General features: G+C 40.6%; 1 protein-coding gene across 4 annotated transcripts in view; it reads right to left on the bottom strand.

Moving 5' to 3' along the window:
• The window catches only part of LAMA3 (laminin subunit alpha 3), a 106,827-nt gene that overhangs the window by 14,228 nt on the left and 71,368 nt on the right, over positions 1 to 21,231 (bottom strand). For all 4 annotated transcript variants that reach the window (XM_074549629.1, XM_074549638.1, XM_074549646.1 and 1 more), the window contains 17 exons: positions 17,866 to 17,975; positions 16,017 to 16,097; positions 14,539 to 14,645; positions 11,801 to 11,851; positions 11,275 to 11,426; positions 10,618 to 10,728; positions 10,396 to 10,507; positions 9,631 to 9,798; positions 8,310 to 8,506; positions 7,404 to 7,520; positions 6,748 to 6,899; positions 5,312 to 5,453; positions 4,624 to 4,723; positions 4,127 to 4,243; positions 3,864 to 4,043; positions 1,961 to 2,103; positions 738 to 911 (listed from right to left, as the gene is read on the bottom strand). In XM_074549629.1, coding sequence (XP_074405730.1) covers positions 738 to 911; positions 1,961 to 2,103; positions 3,864 to 4,043; positions 4,127 to 4,243; positions 4,624 to 4,723; positions 5,312 to 5,453; positions 6,748 to 6,899; positions 7,404 to 7,520; positions 8,310 to 8,506; positions 9,631 to 9,798; positions 10,396 to 10,507; positions 10,618 to 10,728; positions 11,275 to 11,426; positions 11,801 to 11,851; positions 14,539 to 14,645; positions 16,017 to 16,097; positions 17,866 to 17,975 — 2,214 coding nt within the window. The remainder of the gene's footprint in view (positions 1 to 737; positions 912 to 1,960; positions 2,104 to 3,863; positions 4,044 to 4,126; positions 4,244 to 4,623; positions 4,724 to 5,311; positions 5,454 to 6,747; positions 6,900 to 7,403; positions 7,521 to 8,309; positions 8,507 to 9,630; positions 9,799 to 10,395; positions 10,508 to 10,617; positions 10,729 to 11,274; positions 11,427 to 11,800; positions 11,852 to 14,538; positions 14,646 to 16,016; positions 16,098 to 17,865; positions 17,976 to 21,231) is intronic.

Genomic DNA, 21,231 nt, shown 5'->3' with positions numbered 1-21,231 from the left:
GAGGTGACTTGGGAGCATTTTCCCCAGAAAGTCACATTTTATTTGTTCAAGAGGCTGTATTTCAGAAGTAACCATTAAAATGCTTGCAACAGATATCCTGGCTAGTTATTCAGAGGATAAAAAGATGAAATCTAGTGCAGAACAAATACTTCTGAACAGCTTTCTGTGTAAGCACAAGGCTTACTACAGATACAGCTGCTGTCAAATAACAGGACTAGAAATCACATGCAGGAATTTTTTTAGATGTTTGATGGTGATTAAGCAAACCTGAATGCACAAGCAGGTCTGCCTTATTCTGCATATTCAGAAGACAAAAAATTAAGAGCTGAGGGGTTTGAATTTTAAAACTGGCATGATCACTTTTTTTATCCAAAAGAGAAACTCAGTGACTTATATAGTGAAAAGAGGCAAAGCTCTGAGGCAGGAGTTGGGCTGAGTTTGTGCTGACTGCTGCAGAAACTGACAGCTCTGATAAGAATGTGTGATGGTATCCATGATGGAGAAGTAACTTCCAAAGGAGCAAAAGAGGAAAGCATCAAAGGACAAGGCTCAGCCACTTGTTAGTTACTTTGCTAGGGAAGGAATGAAAATAACACTTCTACCATAACTTAAATGCCATTTTAAAGAAATAGGCCAAGAGTAGCTACAAACTTCAATCAGAACAGATCACTTCCCATCCTTTTCTCAAAACATGATATCTGGTCTTAAAATCAGATTAAATATCAAAATATACCTACATTTTTATTACCCAGGTACAGGACAAACCTATTTGCCCTCTGCTGGGTGTCTGATCTTTTCTTAGGTCTTTGGATGAACAAGGAAAGTGAGGTATAGCCCTTCAGATCTTCAAGGTTGCTTGGAGGTCGAACCTCTACTCCAGAGCTGCCATTGAACCTCATAGGAATAGCAACCTGTTAAGAAAACCAAAGTTGAGTATGTTACAACTGGCTGCTGCTACCACTCCTGTTTCACTGGTGAGTTTAATTGCAAAGTAACCCATTACACATCCTAGTCATGTTTCAACAATTAATTACCACAGATTTGGACTCTGATCCTACCAAACAAAATAATTAGGAAGCAGAGTGGATAATGCAGTAGTCTGTATTATCAATACTTAACACAGCACTTTTTTGTTCCAGACATCAATTAATCAACCCTTACTGTGCCTCTGTCAAGTAACTGTTACCTTCAATACACAGACAGGGAAGGATGTGCCCTGCAGCTCTGAAGAGCAAGTCTATGAATTATTCAGATGTCTACAAACACATCCTGGTGCTTCACTTAGCTGGACTTGACTGTCTGTTGGGAATTACAATGCACCTCTGATATCATGAAGACACATCCTATTCCAGCTAAATACACCATAATCACTGATTCCTCTTATTCACTGTAGCTCTAGGCTATTTGTGATGATCTCAGGGATGGTTCTCAGTACCTGAGACCACACCACCACTTCAGCAACTACAGCAGTTCCTTAAACGAGAAAGGGCAGTCTAATAAAGTGCCAGTAGCCAATTTCTAACATTTTGGAGCAGCTGGCAATGAGAGCACAGGGCTGCACAACTTCTTTGGCAGCATCAGCTTTCAGTTGACCACGCATGGGTGGAGAGCCCTGTCTCTAAGCAGCAGAGCCAACTCTGTCCCTGCTGCCAAAGCCACCACAATGTACCTTGCAAGGCAAGAGGCTGCTGTACAAATAAGTATTACAGAGATGCCCTGGGGAAAAAAAAACAAATGGGAGAAAGATGTAGCAGGATGCTACTGCATCCTGTGATTTTTATGTATGAATTATTGTGTTTCTCATCACCAGTTACTTCGGTTGCTGGGTAGTGCTGTTGAATTAAACTTATGTCTGGTCTTTCACACATATTGGAATAAAATTATTTAGAAAGAGGAATGAAAGTAGTGTTGTGTACCCAAACCACTGAGGTCAAGCATGATTGCAATGCTCAGGACAGACCTTATTTGCAGCATCTCTTGCCTGCTGAATCAGCTCTCTTATACGATTTATGTTCTCAGAGATGTTGCTGATTGGCATCAGCTGTTGGTTGATACTCTTGATCTTGCTGAACAGATCTGGAAGCTGGTTTGTCAAATTTTTTACTGCAATGAAAGAAAGCAAATAGTTGATATTAAAAAGAGGAGGAAAACAAGATGCAAAAATATGGAATCACCACACAATTATCAGAAAAAGCAGTGGACAGGGTAATGACACAACAGTTTTGACTGGTCCTACAATATTAGGAAGCTCTCACTAAAAGTAGCAGTTTATACAGAGGTTATTGTACTCCTGAAATTTTTGGCCAAAGGTGTTTGCAGAAGCAGCCAGAATCAGCACTTCCAAAAATGTTTTAGGTAAAGGTCCAGAAAAAAGTATTGAATAGAACAGTGATGTGGTTAATGACATCAATACCCAGTGCTGTGGATGCTAGGAGAGAATAAGAATGAGAATAAAGGAGAGCAGATAGGACTCAGGCTCATAGCATCTCCTACTGCCAGAGTGAATAATGGGGTAGGCAGACTGCTGGCCTGACTGAGTAGGGCATGAATTATATTCTTATGTCAAGGCTGCTAATCAGCAGTGTTTTCTAGTGTCTAATGGCATCTGGCCAGGTTTATTTTAGAGAAAAGAAAATATGATGAGTATTTCAACTTTCACTATAATAGGAAACAATTTCTCATCTCCAACCCAATGATGCAGAAGGCAAATAAAATGAAATCCAGACCTTTTGTTTTTCTAAATATGACTTATAAACTAGTTTTGTAACTGCAGGGATGACTTACAATCCTGTAATACCATGCAGGACTAGCTCTTGTATTTATATTATTTCAAATGTTTTCTTCTTACTTGATTTTATCAGATAAAGCTGCTGAAAAGATGTCAAATGAAGTTGTTTGGGCATGTGATTGTCCCTTATTTTGTATTCAGCACTGGCTTTGTGTAATCCTTTTCACAAATTTCAGTTAATGAACAGGTAGCCTAAGGTAATAGTCTAGGGCCCTTCTCTAGCCAATGCAGCAGAAAATCACATAATAACAGAATAGGTGAGGTTGGAAGAAACCTCTGGAGGTCAGGGTCCAACCTCTGTGTTCAAGCAGGGCCACCTAGGTCCAATAGCCCAGAACTTGTCTCGGCAGGCTGCTGAATATTCCTGAGGATGAGACTACACAACCTCTCTGGACAACTGTGCCAGTACTCAGTCACCCTCACAGTAAAAGCACTGTTTTGTCACGTTCAGAGGGAATCTCCTGTGTTTAAACCTTTTACCCCAGGGGCACATTGCAGGCTCATCTTCAACTTCATGCCACCAGGACCCTGAGGTCTTTTCCTACAAAGCTTTTTTCCAGCTTGGCCACCTGCTCAGCCTATAATGGTACATGGGTTTATTTCTCCTCAGGTCCAGGACTTCTCCTTGCTGGAGGAGGTCCAAGAGGTTCCTGGCAGTTTATTTCCACAGCCTGTTGAGGTTTGTCTGGATGGCAGCATGACCCTCTGGTCTATCCGCCACTCCTTCCAGTTCAGTGTCAGGAGCAAACGTGCTGAGGCACACTCGGCCTTACCATCCAGATCATTAATAAAGATGTTGAACTGGATCACACTCAGTGTTGACCCCAGAGACCCCCCATTAGCCACTGGCCTCCAAATCTTTAGAGACCAGTGATGGCACTAGCTTTCAACACACAGCACAGAACGGCCTGAGTCACTTTCTGCTGTGCCTGTCCCTTTCTACTGGCCAGAAAAGAAGTTCAGAACACCAGCTTAGGGTACGTGCCTAACATTTGAGTGATTAAAGCTCCTGCTTCAAACTGGCCATGATCACCCTTACAGTGATCTGGCAGGTCCCTCACAGCACCTGCAATACCTGAATTGTTTGCCTCCATCAGTGCTTTATTGAAGCTGGCACTCTGTGTGCTTCCATAGTTACTCTTAATTCTTTCCACTTCTGCTTCAATTGGGACCAGTTCACCCAACACACTGTTGGTGACAGAGTTGGCATCTTCTGCCATGCTCCTTGCACTGGTGATGATGCTGTCAATGTCATCTGAAACAGACAGAAATGAACATGCAAATTCTTACAGGAACAGATAAAAGGGGCAGGCCAGAAGTGATCCATAAGTAACAAACCTCTGTTTATCCCATCGAGATTGTTTTGAGCAGTGACAAGATCAACTTTCAGTGTATTTGTCTTTCCATCAGCAACATCAAGTCTTTGTTTTAGGTCTTCCAGGTTAGGACCAATAGCTGCAAAACAGTGAAGGCCCCGTGAGAATTCCAAAGAAAAATATCAATTTTCTGTTAGACAGATGGTGTTGCAGCACTTGTATATACTCTTACACAGCTCATGCTGCCACTGAGCATTGAGTCCACTGCAAAACAAGCACAAGGCAAAGAATTTGCTGGACAGGAGGACTGCAAAGGCGTATAGCATAGCAGAAGCCAGAAATCTACTTTCTTGCCCTTTTGCCATGGGAAATAACTATGACAAAAAGTCCCACTGTAATGGAACTCGCATTTTTTCATTGAACAAGTGCTGAAGGGCTTTGCTGAGATGTGAATTTGTGGTTCAATGAAAGTTTCTCATGCTGTGCCAATATTTTTAGTACCACCTTCTTTCTTAGTACCTTGCAATGTCCTTTTAGTCTCCTGTGCTTGATCCATGAGTGCACTGCTCTCAGTTTTTAACCTTGCAGCCTTTCCTGATAGGTCTTCTCTCTTCACAGTCTGACAACAGAAGCATGGTACTGTAAGATAACTTGATAATTGCATTAAAATTTAAAGAGTAAAAGAGAGAGCCCAATCCAATTTAAAGGACTCCACTGAGATCTCATCTGAAGAACATAACCTTTAGCAACAACTACCCAGGTTAATTCAAGCATACTACAACCTTGGTCTTTAGCAATCTTCAGACAGATTTTAAGGCATTAGGAGGAAATTACCAACATACAGCTTTTGGATGTTATATCTCTGCTGAAAAGCTTGTGGGTATTAGTAATACAGAGTAAAAGAATGCCTGAAATCACCTGCAGTGATCACCAGGCTTGCCTTGTAAGATCTCTTTATTTTGCACTGAAAGCAACAGTTAGTACTCATATGGGCAGTCCCATCAGAAAGGCAGTAATTGGCCTGGTTAGTGCTGAGCCAAGACTAATTAATCAACATGCAGAACAGCAACTCATACAAAAGGTCACAGAAAAACAAAGTATGCCAAGACACACAGGTGTTTGATTTTGGGGCCTCTGAGATAGTTAAAGAAAATAGACCCCTGGCTGTAACAAGTTTACTGTGATTTGGCCACTTACTGATACTTACCGACAAAGCTGAGTCAGCTGCTTTCCCAGCTTGGTTGGCTGCCTCCTCTGCTGCCTTGATGGCACCAATAATATTGTCATAGGCACTAGAAGCTTCCACAGCACAGCCTACCAACTCGTCCTTCCTGGCACTGTTCTTTATCCTGTGGGAAACAGGGTGAAAAATGCAGCCTTCTTCCAAGGCTGTGAGATGGATTCCAATCAGATCTGAACTCGGTATTTTCTAAGTAACACCAACACAGAAAATTATTTTCAATTAGATCTGTGACTTCATTCTACAAAAAATGTCAAATTTGGAGATAGATCAACGTGGAAAGACTCTTCAGAAGACAGGATAAGTTCAGGCACATGGAAAAGCACAGCTGTGAGACTCCAAAGCAGCCTTCAAATGATTAAGATGGAGAGAATTCACCAAAGCATATGGGCAATAGTAAGGCACCTCAATACCAGCCCTCCAAATACCATTCAGTTAAGAGGAATTCAGAGAACTGTAGATGTCAGATCATCGAGCAAGACCTTCTGTGTTTTCCCCAAGAGCCAGAACAGCAGCTCTGGAATCAGAAACAACACACAAAATCTCTTCTACCCACTCCCTGTGAACTATACAACTGTCTAGTACTAGCTGCCTTGTATTTGTGAGAACAGTGCCTTCTTAATTGAAAAAAAAATCACACTGAAAACTAACAAAAATAGTAATGAAAATGTGGTTTTTTACCCAAGAATTTTCCAGCTGTTAGGTAATTGGAATTTAACTTTCTGAGACTTTGCAGTTGGTGCAATGACAAAATGCAAACAATTTGTACAGGGAAAAGTAAACCAGGACTTAACCTTTTTCATTTTGTTCTGATGGATCACAGAAGGCCTCCAAAACCCCTCTCATAATTCCAGTGCAAAGTACAAATAATGGAGAGACACATTTGATTCCTATCAAGTTTATAATATTTTTGCCTTTCTAGGAGATTCCTTGAAGGATGAGAAAACCAATGGAGGTCTTTTCCTCCGTAGTGCTGAGCAGGCATGTCTGAAGACTTCCAAGACAGCTATTTACTCAATTTGCCTCAATTCTTTGATACCATATAAGCATCCCTGAGTATGAGTACCTGAAATAACTCTACAAAAAATATGCTAAACATCTTCCCACTCTGTACTTGAGGATTTTCTCTTGCTATTAAGATGTTAATGAAGTGTTAGTACAGTAGTATAAAACAGTATTACGTGAGTTCACACTTCTAGGGGAAAACAACCAGGAAAAAAACAGGAAGATGTGGTTTTTGGAGAAAAAGAAAACTTCTGTACATCATGAAAAAGCAGAAAGAGACCAACTGAATTTCCCTCTAATTTTGCAAACAGTCATAAAAGCAAGTGAAATTACAGATCATTACAACCACTTTTTTTGTTCTCTACAAGAATTACTCATTTACAGGAATGGCAACATACTCTTCCAGTTGTTTTGCCAAATCTTGCAAAGATTTGGCATGTTCCTCGGCCCTCACCACCAGTGGTTCTTTGCTTGCTGATGAGAGATTTGCCACTTTTTCATTCATGTCCTTCCTTGCTCCATCCAGCTGAGCAGCCAGGCTTTCATATTCCTGTTTTTTAAAAGATAGGATTTTATTTGTATTTGTACACGTTTCATTTTGTTCATGTATACTTTAGTGGTACAGATACCTTGCACCTGAGGAGACCAAAGGGAAAAACATTCCCTTCCAACTTATTCTGCAGGTTACTGGAGTCATTACATTATGCTTCCAGACCCATTACGTAAAAGCTGAGTCAGAGCAAAGACCCTTCTAGCCTAGGATCTTGCCCCTCTGACAGTGGCTAAAAGCAATTAACCAGAAAGAAAGACAAGAATAACACAATTGCTTATGGCACTTCTCACAGATGTTCTCCCAAATTCTGATATCTGCAGCTCAGTGTCTTCCTCAGACACATCACAGCCCTCAACAAGCTTCTCTTACAGAAACCTGTGCAGGCAGGCAGACTCCTTATGCATCCAGCATGGGCTGTGGGATCCTTCCTTTCTTGACTGGCTCAGATAAGCCTCATCTCCAAGAAGATATTGGGGTTTTTTACCTTCTCTTAAACTTTACCTCTTTGCTCTCCTGCAATAATCCAAGTACACTCTTAGCCTGTGTCAGGGAAGACCGGGCTGAGTTCAGAATATCCAGGACACCACTCTGTTGCACATTTGTCTCCTCAATCTGTTTCTGAGGAAAAATGAGAAGTTGAACAACATGTGATTGAGTTATGAAAAGGGGCAGGAAAAGCCGTATCTTGAAACCGAAATTAAAAAAACCAAACCAAAACAACAAACCCAAACCTAATCTAGCTGGCAGTAGGATTTACCAAGGATTTACATGAGTGTGCTAAATTCATGTACCCTCATGAGTTTAGCACACTCATCTTTTCTTCAGATGAGTGTGCTAAACCAGTGATATATTTCAACAAGGCCACAATTAAGAGAATAGTACAAGAAATAAGTGCAGCATGCACTTATTTCTTGTAGTATTTTACCAGCTGTAAAATTTAAATACTGCTCAGTAATAACAGCTGTTCCTTGTCCTGATGAGACCTCAGAAGCTGTTATGTGGAACACTAATCCCAAATAATTTAACAGTATTGCACCCATTTTTGCTCCCATCTTTCACGGCTGTTAAAGCTAAACACTTTGAAGAACTTACTATGAAAAATACATCAGCATCAAGAATTTGGTCTAGAAAAGAAAACAAAAGCACTAGTGGCAGCTGGAAAGAAGTGCTGGGCAGAGACTGTCCTTCCCTGCTCTCATCAGGGCCATGTTCTGGTCACACAAAGAGACCATAAGCAGCAGAACACACATTTACACTTGTCCACACACCCATTAGAACATGGAAAGAGATCCTGAAGAAAGTCCATAAAGAATTAGTGCTGCTTGGCTTTGTGAGGTCAAAAGCAGCAACCAAAACCACTTCTTATCTTCTGAGGTTTAATTTTTTTCTCCTGATGCCCAACATTACCTTAATGTCTTCTAACAGAACTGTGTTGTCTCTGTTTAAGCCTTCAGCCTGCTTGACTTGAGCTGTCGCATCGTTCAGAGCTTCACGAAGGTCAGTGATTTTGGATTCATATTCATTCAGTGCATCCCTCACAACTTTAATAAGCCCACGATTCTCTTGATGGTGCTTCTGTAGTTCATTCTTAATACGTGCCAGTACTGCAGTATCAGGACCAGGACCAGAAAGAAATGTTTTGTTCAGAGAAGAAAGGGAACAGAACAAACTTTGTTAAAAATGCCTTGGCATTTGGGATTATAAAGCTATACTTCTGTGAACTGAGCATCTTCTGCAATGCTAATTTCAGTGCTACTATAGCAAAAATACTATTCAGCATCTCGCGGGATCAAATCTGCTCACTAGTTTGCTGCTGCAGACACAGAACACAGATAAATGTTCTCTTAAGTAAGGAAAATACTAATTTTCTTTTTTATATGAAAATAACATCATTTCATCAACAATTTCATCTACAATGTAAACATCTACAACTGCACTAGTTATCAAAGCCTCCTCTGTAATCAATGGAGAGACAGATATGAGCACATTTAATTTCAGAGAATTTAGGAACACAAAAGATGTCAAATTAATCACACTCTTTAGCACACCCATTACACTGCTGACAAAATAGGATACAGAAGAGTCACTCAGAGGTAGGTATCCATGCTCAAGGTTGATGGAAATTAACTGTCACTCATATGGGTGACATTCACATTCCACATTCCTCCACTATGCTCCTTGGAGATAAGCCTGCAACTTTTCTTGATGTCTTCATTGTCTGGAACCAAGTTTCTGAATGTCCCAGTCAAACAGTTGCAGAGAACATGACAGGGAGTACAACTAGTGCAACTAGAACTCTTGAACTTCTTTGTCCTTGTATGACCTGGCCCTTAGACTACTCTAGCAGCTTCTGAAAATCTGTTGTTAAATTACACATGCATTTCCTCTAAAATAACTCTGTGTACCACTGCCTATCTCTTACAATACACGGAAGTATTGCATAGGAATGTTAGGATTTGCTACCTCTTTATTTTACTGACATTGATCTAGCTACAAAAGAAGGATCTACTGGGTTTCTTCCCCAGCTCAACCCATTTTCTTCCATAACACACAAAAAATGCCCTTAAATCCCCTCCAGAACGACCACTTTCCTGTTGACTAACAACAGCTTCAAATCTCAGGGATACGCTGCAAAAAGCCGCTCCCTCTACTACAACCCAATCAATAATTCTTCAGATTTAAGACTGATCTTTCCAGAAAGTCAGAAGCTGAGAGTAGCAGCACTCACAGCGCTGAGCTTCCGTCCTCTCCTTCTCTGCCTCCGCCTGAAGCTGGCCGAAGTTGCGGCTCCGCATCTCGGTCATCATGCGCTGGGCTTCGGCCAGCTCCTCGGAGGCATCTCCCAGGGGCAGGTTGTTCCCTCCTGCGTTTGTGCCAGCTACCTGTTCCAGGAGCACTGAAAAAAAGCACGGACAAAGTTAAAAACAGGATGTGCTTAAGCCTCTTCAAAATTCCCAAATGACAGGGCCAACATCTTCTCTGAGATGGATCTGTTTCGTTAATGAATTCAGGAATAGGCATGTCTTATTTTTTCCTTAATGAAATGGATCCATTTTCCATTAATTCTATTAAGATTAAAAGTATCCCATGACCCACAATCAGAGAAAGCAAGATGGCATTGGCCTTGAAATTCGTCCCAAACAACCAAGTTCACAGCAATAATTTTAAGTTTCTAACTTTAAAGAGCCCATGGTAACAACCCAAAACAAAGTTAGACTTGAAGTACTCTTCAAGCCTAGGATAGTCAAATTTGTTGCTTGAAATGTTTCTGTAGTGAAGCTTCTCTGTCCCTTTTCCCTTCACAGGGAAGGTAGGGTCCTAAACTAACCTTATATATTAGAGCTCTAACAGGACGAGTGAATATTACAGCTGTGACAAAATTCTGATTTACAAAGTTGTTTTCTAAGAAAACTTCTTATGTGGAATTAAGAATATTGTAAATAAGCTGAAAAGATGCTATAAAACAAAACATGAGTTAGAAATTATTTTTTACCTCGTATATTGTTGACCACTACTTGTATTTGTGAAACCAAATCCTTTCCTTTCTGATGAGTTTGGCCAAAATTGTCAAATAATCTCTGAGCTTCTTTGTAGTTCATTTCAGCCTAGCAAGGAAAAAACTTATTAGCTTAAAAGTATCTGGATACAGCATGCTAACACATAGTCAGGAGATGTACTTTTAAATTGATTTAAATTGATTAAAAAGGTAAGTCACCTTTTCCTGGAGAGCATTTACATCACGATTTAGTTTAACATATTCTGTCTCCAACTCATCTACCTTAGAACCTTGATTATGAACAACAGAACGATAATTGTTCAGTAAGACCTGAAAAGAAAGGAAAAAATTAATCCAATAAGTCACCCACTGCACACTAGACAAAAAGCAAAAATGTCACTGGATTAAATCTTTACCCAAGGTAAATAAAAGCAGAATTACTGATATGTAAAATGAACAATTCCTTCCCAAAACCTGAGGGTTTTATCTGGGAGTACAGCAACTGCTATTCCAACCGAAGAACCTTTTTTTAGAATGAATTTTGATGATGGCAAGTGGAATGTTGGGGGTTTTTGCTAATGCAGAGACATGAAGTTCTTGAAAAAGACATAGCTAGAGGGACACCTCAGAGGTATAACTTCCAAGGTGAGCAGGCCTCAGAAAAAGCAGAGATACTGATTCTGTTTCACAGCATGACATGGAAAACACAGCTACTTTCTGACAGGTGAAGAAGCCCAGTGCTGCCAGCACCTGGTACTTGGAATCCAGGGTTGATGTATGCCTTGCTGCAAGTGACAAAACTATGGCAAAGGTTCCTGGGTTCATTGCCTATCCATTTAATCTGAAACTCACTTTTCTGTGTTTCTGTGTGCCTACCTTTAAGTCCTTGATGCGTGTTTCCAGGTCTCTCATCTGCTCCAGAGTATGGGTACTTGCATGGACATTTTGCAGCTGAGACTTGATGAGCTGAAGCTCGTCACCTATTGTGCTCAAATCCTTCAGCAGTGTAATCACACAGCTGTCACAAGCTGGAGGGAGCAGTGGAAATCAATACATATCCTTGATATTTTACACAGAGAACATTTCACTGAACACATTAGTAATGATGGAAAAGCTCTGAAGTTTGTCACCTGGTTTAGTCAGAAGAACAAAGGCAAAACAAAGCCTACAGCATTAAGGAAAGTGACTTAAGTCAAAAGTAAGGAGGAGATTCCATTTACATCTGACTAGATGTGCATCTCTTTAATCACTTTTCCAAGTACCTGGGTGAATATTTGCTTTTAAAACATTCATTACAGGATATCTCAGTCCTTTTAAAACTATGTCACCCTTAAAAGAGTCAGCAGTATGTATTCAGAGCCAGTTGAAAGTGATCCAGCTGCAGTTCTATTTTATCACTTACCGTCACAATCTTCATTGGGATCCACATCTTTTGGTTCATTATTGAAACATTCTGAAATCACAAGAAGGTCATTAGTAACCCAAGTCTCCTTATGGAAATACTACTGTATTTTTTCCCCTCACTTTTCATGTTTGGCAGCCATTAAAAGGTGATACTGCCCTTTCATAAATCCATATCCACTGTGAATGAGCTGAAATGCTCAGAAGGCTTGAGCATGCTAGAACATTCAATTCCCACTAATGCCTTGATGAAAGCAACACCTTTTCCATCCATCAAAGGAAACCTATTGTAACCCCACAATATATGCTACTTGGATAGGAACAGGAGACCCTCTCAAATGTATTGCCAGAATTTGCCTAGAAAAACACCACCAGGATTGGAGACAAGATTATATTGTTAAAGCACTTCATCCAGGACATAGGTTCAAACCCCTTTGTCTACTTCAGTATCCAGGTTCACACCACAGGTTCTGATTCCCCTAAGAATGTCTTACCCAGAAGGAGCTGGGAAATATTTATGGCCTTCCTTCATGCCTGCCACAGCTTGCAAGATTAAGGTATTAATCAAGCTTGAGAAAAATCCACAGCGTGTGTGCATGGATGGAGGCATTGTATGTAGGACAAGGCATGCAGCTTGGACCACAGATGCAGGTCATATATAACAAACATTGCCCTCAGACTTTCCAACAAGCCAGCACAGGTGATTTCCTGTCCAATGCACTCTTTTGTTTGGTTTTTACAAACCTTGTTATAAGAGGTACATGTCAAGTAACATCCTAGGATACTAACTTCTAGGATGCAGGAGAGGAACTGGCTCCTAAAAATGTCATCATATAGGAGAGGAAACTCCCCATCTTGATGCCCAGGTTCCTTTTACAGGCTTGGTCCCACTGCCAAGCTGTCATCTCCTCTTGAAAATGAAAAGGTCCATACATCTTGGTCAAAGCTTAAACCTGATAATCTTGAAAGTCTTTTTCCAACCTTAATGATTCTATGCCTTTTACTCTAAGGGAAAAGGATGCACTCAGTATAGGCTGCCACTGTCAAGAGTCATCAACAGCCTGCAGCTTGTGAGAGGATACAGTGATAAAATTGGACCTGAACTTTACCAGCAGCATGAAACAGCCTGGAACAAACCGCCTAGCTGTGCCATTTCCTTTGGCACTTGCACATTAAGTCATTGGGAAGTTAAATGAGGTTGGTAGTGATTACCGCTGCCAGAAGGAGACAAATCATAAAGAATGTGTTTTTAAGAGAATGAAGGAAATTCCTCCAAAATTCAGACATCCCTGCAGTTCTGCTGTTGTGTAGTTCAGCTAACAGCAAGCACATTTCAGCTGTCACCATGAAGTATTAATTGAATAAAACTATCATTACAGCTTGCGCACCAACAACATCAGCCAAGAAATGGTGAAGTGCTGGCCAAGCGCCGAACATCATGCAAAGGGAACCTGCTAGAACATGCTGTGCCAATGATCACAGAGGGGCTTGTTCCTAATGCAGAGAAAGGGACTAATGCTGATCAGGAGGTGTACTTGGAGGAAAACAAACTGGCTTGTTGAATATTGCCCTATGGATTAGTTTGTCCTGGCAAACTGTTGCTTCAAAAAAGAAAGGAATGATAAAACATCAAACACTGCTTGGATTTGTTCCATACAAGGTATAATAGAGATGTATTACTTCTGTGATTAAATATGAAATGAGAACAAGCTATTGAAAAATTGCACCAGCTGCCAACAGCAGTTCACATCACCTGCTGTTTCTGATTTCTGTGGCTAAGGACAGACAATGGGTTCCTTGCAGTTACCAGACTGCAGGATGAGCAGCAGTGCAGAGAAATTAGGAGTACAGAAATATTTGGAGTTATTAGTTGGAAACTTTGCTAACATATGAGGAAGAAAATCTGTCTACAGGGAAGGAAAAGTGAAATGTTACTGGTGAATGAAAATATGGGAGAATCAAGGACATTTCAGGAGCAATGGCCTCTGTATTTCTGAATATAAAGGAGTATCCTAAGGGACTGAGGTGAATCAAGGTAAAGACATTCTGAGGAATGTAAGATCAGGCTCTTTATTTCAGAATTCTAATAGATAAAGCAAACCTATGCCCATGGCATTATGTAAGAGCTTACTAGTAGTGAAGTACATGTGTGACTGGTTCTGGGAAAGCATTAATGTTTTAGCTAGAAGAGCAGCGTAGCAGGATTTATAAAAGAGCCTCCTGAGTCAGGTTCTAACTTCCATTGCAAATGCAGGAAGCTTGGATACCTAAGATGGCAGTGCCTGAAGCAGAATCTGAAGATTTCACTAAACTGTGCCAAATACATTTTAAAAAGACATTTAAAAAGACATTTTGAGGATGCTCAGTTTCCTAAATCCATAAGACAGACTGGCAGGATATGATTTAACCCTGTCAACAAAGGAACCGTGATATATTTAAAAACACTGCCATGAAACAAAACCAAAAAGTTGGCAGTATTTAGGGAGGGAAATACAAGACAAAATCATTTAGAACGGTAAACCTGATGACTCATGGACAGCCCTTCTATTACTGTGGTGTGGTGTTTTAGGAAATCTTATATTTTGTAAAAAAATTATCTACATGTCTCGTAAGCCTAGATCTTTCTTTCAGTTCAGCTTATCCAAGTACCCTTCTTCTTTTCCTTCTTTGCTTCCCAAAGAGAAAACAATGTTCCCCCTTCCATTCAGAACAATGCTCCATTCGCAGGCCCTCACATACCTCCAGTCAGGTGGTCACAGCTAGCCAGCTGTCCATTATTGTTACAGTTACATTTCTGACAGAAGCCTTCATATTTTTGTGGATTTCCAAAATATCCAGGAGCACAGCTAGATAAAGAGATACAAGTAATATTTATTAAAGAATTGAAGCTAATTCTGTGGAATATATTTTCCCTTGAGATAAAAACCCAGTTATTTGGCTGAAGAAACTTTCAAGAACTTTTGATTTCATGTCTTGACTTGGACAGAAATAATATATTTTTGGTTTACAGTATCCTCTGCACTATGCTAAAAATATCTTTGTGAATGCTGCAGGATTTTTTTCTAAAAATAAAACTCCCACAGTGCTCTTGCAGGAATAATTCACTTAATCTGACAAGAATTTGACAAGGCTTAACCAAGCAAACCGTACCATTCTGGTCTGTGATCCCAGCACAAAACATGTACTGAGGGGGATCACACTGCAAGCACAGCTGAGATTTCCAACAGCAACAGCACTGAATGACATCATCACCCTTCTGCTGTGTGATACCCCCTCTTGCCTCCTGCCAGCAAAGCAGTCTCTGTGACTGAGCTCTAAATATTTTAAAGGTAAAATACATTGTTCACACTGGATAGCTACCATTCCTAGAAGTCACTCTGTGGTAAGATCTGTAAGGGTGATAAGGCAGGATTAAAGGGCCATGATGAACAGCTGAGGTACAGCTACACCTGGAACAGAAAATACCTACAGCCCACAGATTAGACAGGGTCAAAGGCACCAATCTTGGAGGACAAGACCAGGTCCTACTGCAGGTCCTGTCTTCAGATGTGACATTATGACTTAACCTCAAATTTCCAAACCAGGCACACAACACCACTCCATTACACTTCAGTTCTCTCTGGATTTGAAACTCTGAGTTTGATTCCTCTGCCTGCCTGAAACTGCCCTGTTGTTCCTCTCTTGCTTTGCCAGACTGCTGCAATGTTCCAGCAAAAGAGATGACTTCAGCCTGGTGTGTGTAAGCTCCAACTGAGGAGCACACCAGAGTGATTTAGGATGAAGGACATGGTGCTAAATGTTACATGGTTGCTGTTGGATAAGACCATTGAGGCACCATTGTACACGCTGGAGGAAAAGGTGAAAATGTTTTTAGCTTGAAAAGGGGTGAAATAAGAGGGAGTCATTATTACCCGAGTGCAGGATGAGGCAAGGCGTAGGGCATTTCAGCAAAGGGGCAGACACCTCTTCTCAGTAAAAATGGTGCAGTCAGTAGTCTGTGGAGAATTGCTTACATTTCCCCAGGGAGTATTGGGTTTTTGAGTGGAATTACACCGCAGCACCACTCTTTAGCAGCTATTCATATAAATAGTTGCTCCTTATGGACATACATACTGTGCACAGGTGCATGGCTGTATGTCCACATGTGTCTGTCCCAGTACAGACATCCCTCCTTTTATCATCTCTCAAAAGTCTGTTTTGAGAAACAGGTTACTCACTGCTCACAACGAGCTCCGGTGTAGCCTTGTTTGCAGAGACACTGGATTTCTTCACCATTTGCCACACAGCCAACTGCAAATCTTTGAGAAGAAGCAAAAATATTATTGTGAGCACATGATCAAACAGGTTTGACACTCTAGAGGTTCAGTTTAATGACTTTCAGATTAAAAAGTTTTTACACCACCAAATTACTTCTCAGCTAATTTAATTGTCTCTAGATAATTTATTGTGACTAATTCTTTGAAGTTTCTTTTTTTTTTTTGTGCAAATCACTTCCTTAGACTCAAAAAATTATAATTTCCTGGCCCTGTGGCCTGAGTGTAATAGTTCCCTACCCAAAGGAATTCCTAAAATAAACCTTAATAGTGATGTCATAAAACAAGTCTGGGTAGCTATTTTATCTTAGTAGGGAAGAACCAATAGCCTGTGCTAGACATACGTTTCCTCATGTTTATACACTTTTCCTTTCCTTTTCAATGGATGAGAACACTAAAAGATATTTTTATGCAGCTAATGTTATTTAGGATTTTTTTAACCAAGGCAAAGTAGAGTTGTGCACAATTTTTGGAATCCCAAGGATCTGGTAAACACAATGAACTTTTTTCTCTGCTCTTTCAATCAGATGTGTCTAGATTCAAAGTTCAATGTTTGTGAAGGAGAAGGCAGGATGTGAAGCAGGGCTGTGTTTGCTATTTTAATTTTTTAATCTATGAAGAGTTAGACAAAGCAAGTCTGTGTATCAAAAGAGAGGTCTGCACTAAGAATTACTGGAATTTGACTGGATGGAAAATTGTCAACTCCAGTAATGCCAGGTGGGGTGCATTTCCTATGTCCAGAAAGATAATCACCACCCTCATCTGCAGTGATGAAACTGCACAGGTTTATAGTCTCCCTAGATATTTCAGAGCTATGAAGGCAAATGATGACTAAAAACATGTTCAGTCAGCCTCAGGCAAGCACCTGCAGAAGAGGCTTTCAAAACCAGATCTATCAGAGAGTTCTCTGATAAATGATAAACCTGTCTATTGTCTGGTGGTGTAAATCTCCTACTTAAGGTTACATGGTGTGTGCTAATGCACCTGGCAAATACCATGTGGTGCCTTTAGCAATTTATAGCTTAGAGTTTGTTTGGTTTGTTTTAAATTTGATTTTATTTACCATGGTTTAGAAGTGGCCAATGATGATAATCTGGCTAAACATAACATGCATTTAAAATGCCATTAACTGCTCAGCTTTGAAAGCCTGGCAACCTTATTAGATACAAGTAAGTTTCATTTTTTCACTTTTCATCTCAGCATGTTTACCCTTTCAAACAGAACTTTGACAGGAAAAGCAATCATACGCTAAAAGAGTTCTAGATATGTACTTAAGACCTTAAATGTTTTTATATTACTTTTGCATCTTAATATTTTTTTCTGAATTCCTATAAAAGGCTCACTGTTTTCTCTTATCTCCTAGCCAGAGTAATGGTGCTAAACACCTTCCATTCCAGTAAAAAGAAGGATTCTGGATACGCCCAGTAAGGGAAAAGACCTCATTGTAGATTTCTCATTATAAGGAGAAGTAATACTGGTGGTTTTGAAAAAAAGCCCACTTCTACTGTCTGGGTCTCCCCAAGGTTATGAGCAGTGTGCCTCTGAAGTTCAGGATCTGAATGAGAATTGGCATACTCAGCTTAATAAAAAAGGCAATGCTGTGAGACAGACCACCAAGCTCTCAATATGAGAACAGAGAAGATCATTATACTCCTACGGTAGCAGAGTTTGGGCTTTGGGATTTTTTTTCCTCTCTCCCTCATTTTTTTTCTTCCCTCCCCTGCTTGACTCCTCTTACAAGCTTTTACTGTACCTGTTTGTATATGGGCAAGGGCATTCCCGGCAGGAACCTTGAGTGGCATCTCCAAAATAACCATCTTTACAGTGCTCACATTTCTCCCCAGCAGTATTGTACTGACAGTCCTTGGAAAGGAAATGAGCAAGACATTTAGCAGTGCTTTAACACTCAATATGGCTTTACTATTATTTAAAAAAATACAGCCTATTTACTTGGAGAATATGTTCTTTTTCTTCCATATAAGCATGCATTTACTGCCAAACTGCCTTCACAGCCAGGACAGAAAAATTTCAGTCCATTTTCTAATTGTGCTAACAAAGCACAATTTCCTTCCTCTTGTGGAAAAGCAACAGATAAATAAGTTTAATTAACCATATTTTTAAAGAAATTCAGCCAGATTCACAGTTAGTAAAGGAGCATTCCACTAATGCTCTCTGTCTTCATATTACAATTTAAAAAGTCACTACATTTATATAAAACTTTAAATTTTGCATCTTAACACTACTTAGAAGGTAGATAGCATCTATAAGCATGCAATCAATTGAGCCCAAGTACATTCCTTTAAAAATCTCATTAAATAAATACAAAAATTGTTTCATGTAGTAGATTCAGACCAGAATTGAATTTCATGTATTTCTCCAGTGTATGTGTTAGCTGTATTTTTCGTGTAGTAACTGGAATAAATAATAGAAAGCAAAAGCTAAGAATACCATTGAAACTGATGCAGCTGACCCCTTTTCAGATAATAAAATTGTTGGGAATTGTATCTTGGTTTAGAAACATTCTTCATTCCAGTGCTGTCTAATCATCATACATTTATATCTTATGGGTACAGAATAAGGAAGTTGCCTTTGCATTACCTAAAGCGTTGCTAATTTAAAATAGAAGTCGTTCAAATACACAAGCAGCATAAAAATACATAAGCAGCCACAAGAAAAGTATCAAATGACTAACAGTTGAGAGGCATTCACACTCCTAAGTTCTACAACTGTTTGTCTTCTGTGCAACAGACTGATCAAATGTCCCACAGAGCTGAGGGCTTACTAACAGAGCAAAAGATGGAAAAAAGGAAGCAGGAAATCAGCTGGAAGCAGTCACTGAGCAAACTGTGCTTCCATTTCAGGGACCTCAGTGGCTCAGGGCTATGTCTGAAGACCCTACTACCATGACTGGCAGAAGAGGGGTGTTTTTCCCTACAAATGAGAAACAGCTCTGTCTCTCCCATCTCCTCTGAAACTTCATTCTACTTCCCATTTCTCCACACTAGATTCCCTCAACCACAAGCTCCTCCCTCAGGTGGTTATCCCTAATTTGTTTTCATTTTGGTTAAAGAACTATATCTGTGGTTCATTGATAAAAGGTTCTGATTTTGGGAAAGAGCAGGAGAAGCTCCAGTTCCCATATGAGCCATTTGACATGAAGCCATTTGACATCAAATATCACAAAGGCACTGTGTTTGCAAAAGAAACCATTTTAAAATGTAGCCTCTATAAAAGCTGGTGCATATGTTCCTGCAAAAGCCTAACGGAAAATTCAGAATGTTTCTGAAAAATTACTGTCAATTTTCATAATCTTCAATAATAAATTCAACTGCAGAAAGAGTAAAAGAGATGTATTTAAAATATGTGTGCTGGTTTCATCTTAGACCAACCTCCTCCCAAAATGTTATCCCCTGGCTTTTTGTTTTGCTCACTCTGTCTATAGAAACTGAAGCAATTCTGCAATTGCAAAGCAAATTTCAGCTATTTCACATATAAGCCACCCTAAATGTGCCATGCTGCTCCTCTAGATACATGGCATATAAAGGTTGGAACTCCCTAGGCACAGTGCAATGAAGCCAAAGCAGCAACTCCCTCATGGGTCTTCCTTCAAGTTTTACAGGGTCAGAGACAGCTCTAGAGTCACAGCATCTCCAAACCAAGTACTGCAAACCCTAAAGGAAAACTTCCAGCTGACTCCATATGTCCCCATATGGTACCAGGGAGTCAGAGCAGTGTCAGGGCCACAGCAGAGCCGCCGAGGTTATGTCAAACACGTGGGGCTCCGTGACATGAAGCAACATGCCATGGGATCAGCAAGTCTCAGCACCATGCTGCTGCTGAGGGAATGTGCCTTCCAGGAGGAAGGGCAGGGACCACGAGGACACAAAGCCTGATTAATGGCAGAGAAATGCTTTTTCCCTTCACATGAGAACCAAGGTCTTCATTCTTCTCCACCTCCCCCTGCCCTCCATTGTTCCTCTCTTCCAGCAGCATGGCAGTGCACTCCTCTCCCTCCAGCAGCATGCAGCAGGGGCAGAGCGACTGCCTGAGCCAGGGAGGGCTGTGCTGCTGCTGCCCAGGGGAAGGACCCAGCCTGGGCTTAGCCTCCCTCACAAAGCCTCCTCTGCAGGCTGTCACTGGAGGGACACTGACAAATGTAGGTACTCAGGTCTGGGGCTTCAGGTGAGGAGCAGGAAGCCAAGTGAACAAGCTTTGCACTTTGGATGTGGAACTTGATGGCTCCACAGTGGGAAGCCTCCTTGTCTTCTCTGCACCATGTCAGGTTTTTGTCCCATGGCTCCTCTACTGAGAGACAAACTTGTTCTTGGTTGGGCGGAAGCTCATGACGGAAATAAAGGCCCTCAGGGCTTTCATTTTTCACCACATTATTCTGGATGACTTTGCCTGCCCAGGACTAAGGGCTGATTTAGCTCTACCTATCTGAAAGTTAATCCAGCTGTGAGAAGGATGAGATAAAGAAAAACTTAGATCACATACTTTATGAGGTGAAAGTAAAATTTGCCTTCATAATTCTAATCTGAAGTGAAACTTCTTGATCTTTCTTGCTGTGCCGCAGCACTTTCCTGTCACAGCCTGCCCTGCCCCTCCAAAGCAGCAGCCTGTAAGTCATCTCCCAGAATGTGCTGAATTGGTTTATAGTTTCCATTAAAGCAACAGGGTTGGTTAAAACAAAGTCAGGGAGAATGACATAACACACAGGAATGCACCGCAGGCAGAATGGATGCTCTGCTAATGAGGAAGAAGTAACAGAAAAGACAGACCATGAAAGATGTTGGCAAGGTTCTTGTTTGCACAGTAAATGAAAAATTAGTAAAAGCTTTTTAAGGGGGAATTTTTCAGGATAAGCTATTCAAAGAAGCATCATGGATACACACTGGAGAAGCACAGTCAGCCAAGTGTCACACTTCCATTGCTGAGGGCTGATCCACTCCCATGGGGCTGCTCTGGGTTTAACACAGAGTGCCAGGGAGCAAAATCTACCCCACCACACCTTCTGTAACAGCTGAAATCTTCTAGTTAATCTAACTTCTATTACTTTCATTTCATCTTATTTAATTCAATATTTTTAACGCATCCAGCTGTAGACTATGATTAGTGA

This window comes from Zonotrichia albicollis, chromosome 1, assembly GCF_047830755.1.
Source record: "Zonotrichia albicollis isolate bZonAlb1 chromosome 1, bZonAlb1.hap1, whole genome shotgun sequence".
In the NCBI taxonomy this organism is placed as follows: domain Eukaryota; kingdom Metazoa; phylum Chordata; class Aves; order Passeriformes; family Passerellidae; genus Zonotrichia; species Zonotrichia albicollis.
The sequence above is the reverse complement of the archived record's forward strand: the minus strand, read 5'-3'. Positions and strand labels throughout refer to the sequence as shown.